We start from the raw sequence: 2,531 nt of genomic DNA, 5'->3' as shown, positions 1-2,531 counted from the left end.
ATCATCTCCATGGAAACCACCAAACAACCTACATATATAGCTAGCTAGCAACCCGAGATGCATGCTGAGCCTCCTCAAAAGCTCCCCGCAGAGTCAGACTCCGAGCACTGAGGGGCTCATCCAGGGCAGGGAAGCCCCTTTTGGTGTTTCACCGTCGCTGCTCTGTGGGAAGCAATACCAGTTCATTTTCAATTTACAAATACATTTTTAATTTTCTTTAACCATTATCCATTTCTTTCTATTTGTGTGGTGTGTGTGTGTGTGTGTGTGTGTGTGTGTGTGTGTGTGTGTGTGTGTGTGTGTGTGTGTGTGTGTGTGTGTGTGCCTCTGTAGGACATCCTGACCACCCACCCCTTCACTAAGATCTCCAACTGGAGCAGCGGGAACACCTACTTCCACATCACCATCGGCAACCTGGTCCGAGGGAGCAAGCTGCTCTGTGAGACCTCGCTGGTGAGCTACACACACACACACACACACACGCAAAAACACACACACACACACACATATATACATACACAGTGCATGCCAAAACCCACACTGAAGCAACATTTTGGAATTAAAGGAGAAATTTGGTTGATTTTGAAACGTTTGACATTTGTGATGGTGAAACATCGATAATCATTGATTTTCACTTGAAGACGCTGTGTTACCGACGCTGTTAGAACAATCTAATTGTGTCATTTCTGTTAAAATGTATTCAAGTGATTTCTTTTCACATGCCTTTCCACTAATACAGTGTGCACGTGTGCGTTTGGTCACCAGGGCTACAAGATGGACGACCTGCTGACCTCCTACATCAGCCAGATGCTGACCACCATGAGCAAGCAGCGCTCGGGGCGGAGTCACAACAAGTGAACGTCCTATTGGCAGGAGGCCGCCGAGCTCATCCGGCTCCTGCGCCCCATTGGCCAGCCCTGCAGCTGGGGGCGGACCTTCGCCTTCAAGCTGTGGCGGATGAGCCGCAGTCCTTCGCCTAGCTCGGTGGGGTCAAAGTTCACCGTGGAGAGTTCGGCGGCGAGCAGCGACCCCGGTGAGGGCCCGAGCCAAGGCCCCAGCAGCGGTTACTACAACTTCTATGAGGACGAGCCCTCAAGCGAGGACGACTACCTCTAGAAGAGTCGCCCCACTCCCCGTCATCATTGCCCTGCTTGGGGACTGGTTCAGGATCTGGTTCAGGATCAGATACAGATCCACACCGCCCAGCAAGAGAACCAACCTAGGCACCTGATCAATTACCTGATCCATATTCTGGAACATTCGTTGGGGGACAAAAACACACACTGGATGTATTTTAAATTGTATGAAAATGAGCTTTGTCCTCTGTCCGATGGGGAATAGATCCTAGGAAGGTGAAATATAGTTCTCAAAGCAGCAAACTACGTCTGCTTCTAACAAACTCAGTTCAGTTTTCAGTTTACTTTTGTTGAGCACTGTTGTCAAGGAAGTTGTCTTCAAAGAAGGTTTTTATACAAGCCCATTTATTCATATAGTTCAGTTAAAAAGATGTCAACGACCAATCCTTCACCAATCTGACAGTGCTGAAACATGATGAGGTAAAGGTAATCATGTACTAGCCTTTTAAAATAGTCAACTTAATACTCCCAGCCTCTAGCTCGGAGACATTTCGGGGCAGTACTGTTAATTTAAGGATTTAATGAATAAGTCTAACAATGTCCAAGCACTACTAAAATCTTTAATATATTGAATTGATGTATTTAATGTCCATCTTGTGATTTCCTTTCTTTTTTTTCATTCTTTTGTTTTACTGTCTCTATATGTAATGCCTTAATTAGTTTTTCTACTTCAAAACAATGTCCCAGCATTCTTTATGTGAGCCTAAACAGCTTTTTGTACAGTCTTTGTCAATCATATGTTGTTACAGTGAGGTGTCTTAATAAATTCATTTGTCCATGTGTTGCAGTCTGTTAGACTGGGTAGCCCCGCCCATTCTGCTGGCGAGTTGAGTTCGCCCTGCAGAAGGCTCTGGAGAAGAGCAATACATTTCTTTCTAAATTCGATACGTTTTTGTGGGAGCCAATCACCAAGCTGGATTTTCCCCCAGGTGCGCTATTGGCTGGTTTCACACAATGACGACAGGGAAGCGACTGCAAACAGCCAATTGCGTACAGTCATTTGAACTAGGCCCATTGATCAGGCCTCTTGTGCTGAAGAGAATGACAGCAGCTTCTCCAGACCAACGTGCAATCAACGACTGAGCTTGGTCTGGCAATAGCCAGGCTAGCTGTTTGTAGCACTTGGTGGTTGAGCTGGTGAGTTAAGTAGTGATACTTTCAGCTACAGAAGGTAACAGATTTAGGGATAAAGAATAAATATTTTGGTCATAACTTTTACATTACAGGGAAATACTTGGAAGACAAAATCTATGAATAGCCTATTTGTACACTTACTTACTCTATTAAACAATTTAGAATTAGGTTGACCCTGACATTTCAATACATTTATATACATAGGGTTATAGAATTAAGTATGTACGTTGCATCCTACTGCATTTGAAGGAACCCTTTGTT

At 44.7% G+C, this 2,531-nt stretch overlaps 1 protein-coding gene across 1 annotated transcript in view; it reads left to right on the top strand.

Moving 5' to 3' along the window:
* Nucleotides 1-1,907, top strand: part of LOC307073245 (unconventional myosin-VIIa-like) — a gene marked incomplete at its 5' end in the record, with an annotated part of 34,537 nt that extends 32,630 nt beyond the window's left edge. Inside the window, 2 exon segments of the mRNA XM_079732950.1 lie at nucleotides 334-453; nucleotides 766-1,907. Of these exon segments, the coding sequence (XP_079589076.1) occupies nucleotides 334-453; nucleotides 766-858 (213 nt within the window). The 3' untranslated portion in view covers nucleotides 859-1,907.
* Nucleotides 1,908-2,531: the final 624 nt, after the last annotated feature.

The sequence above is a fragment of the Pollachius pollachius genome (assembly GCF_949987615.1).
Source record: "Pollachius pollachius genome assembly, chromosome: 3".
NCBI lineage: Eukaryota > Metazoa > Chordata > Actinopteri > Gadiformes > Gadidae > Pollachius > Pollachius pollachius.
The sequence above is the reverse complement of the archived record's forward strand: the minus strand, read 5'-3'. Positions and strand labels throughout refer to the sequence as shown.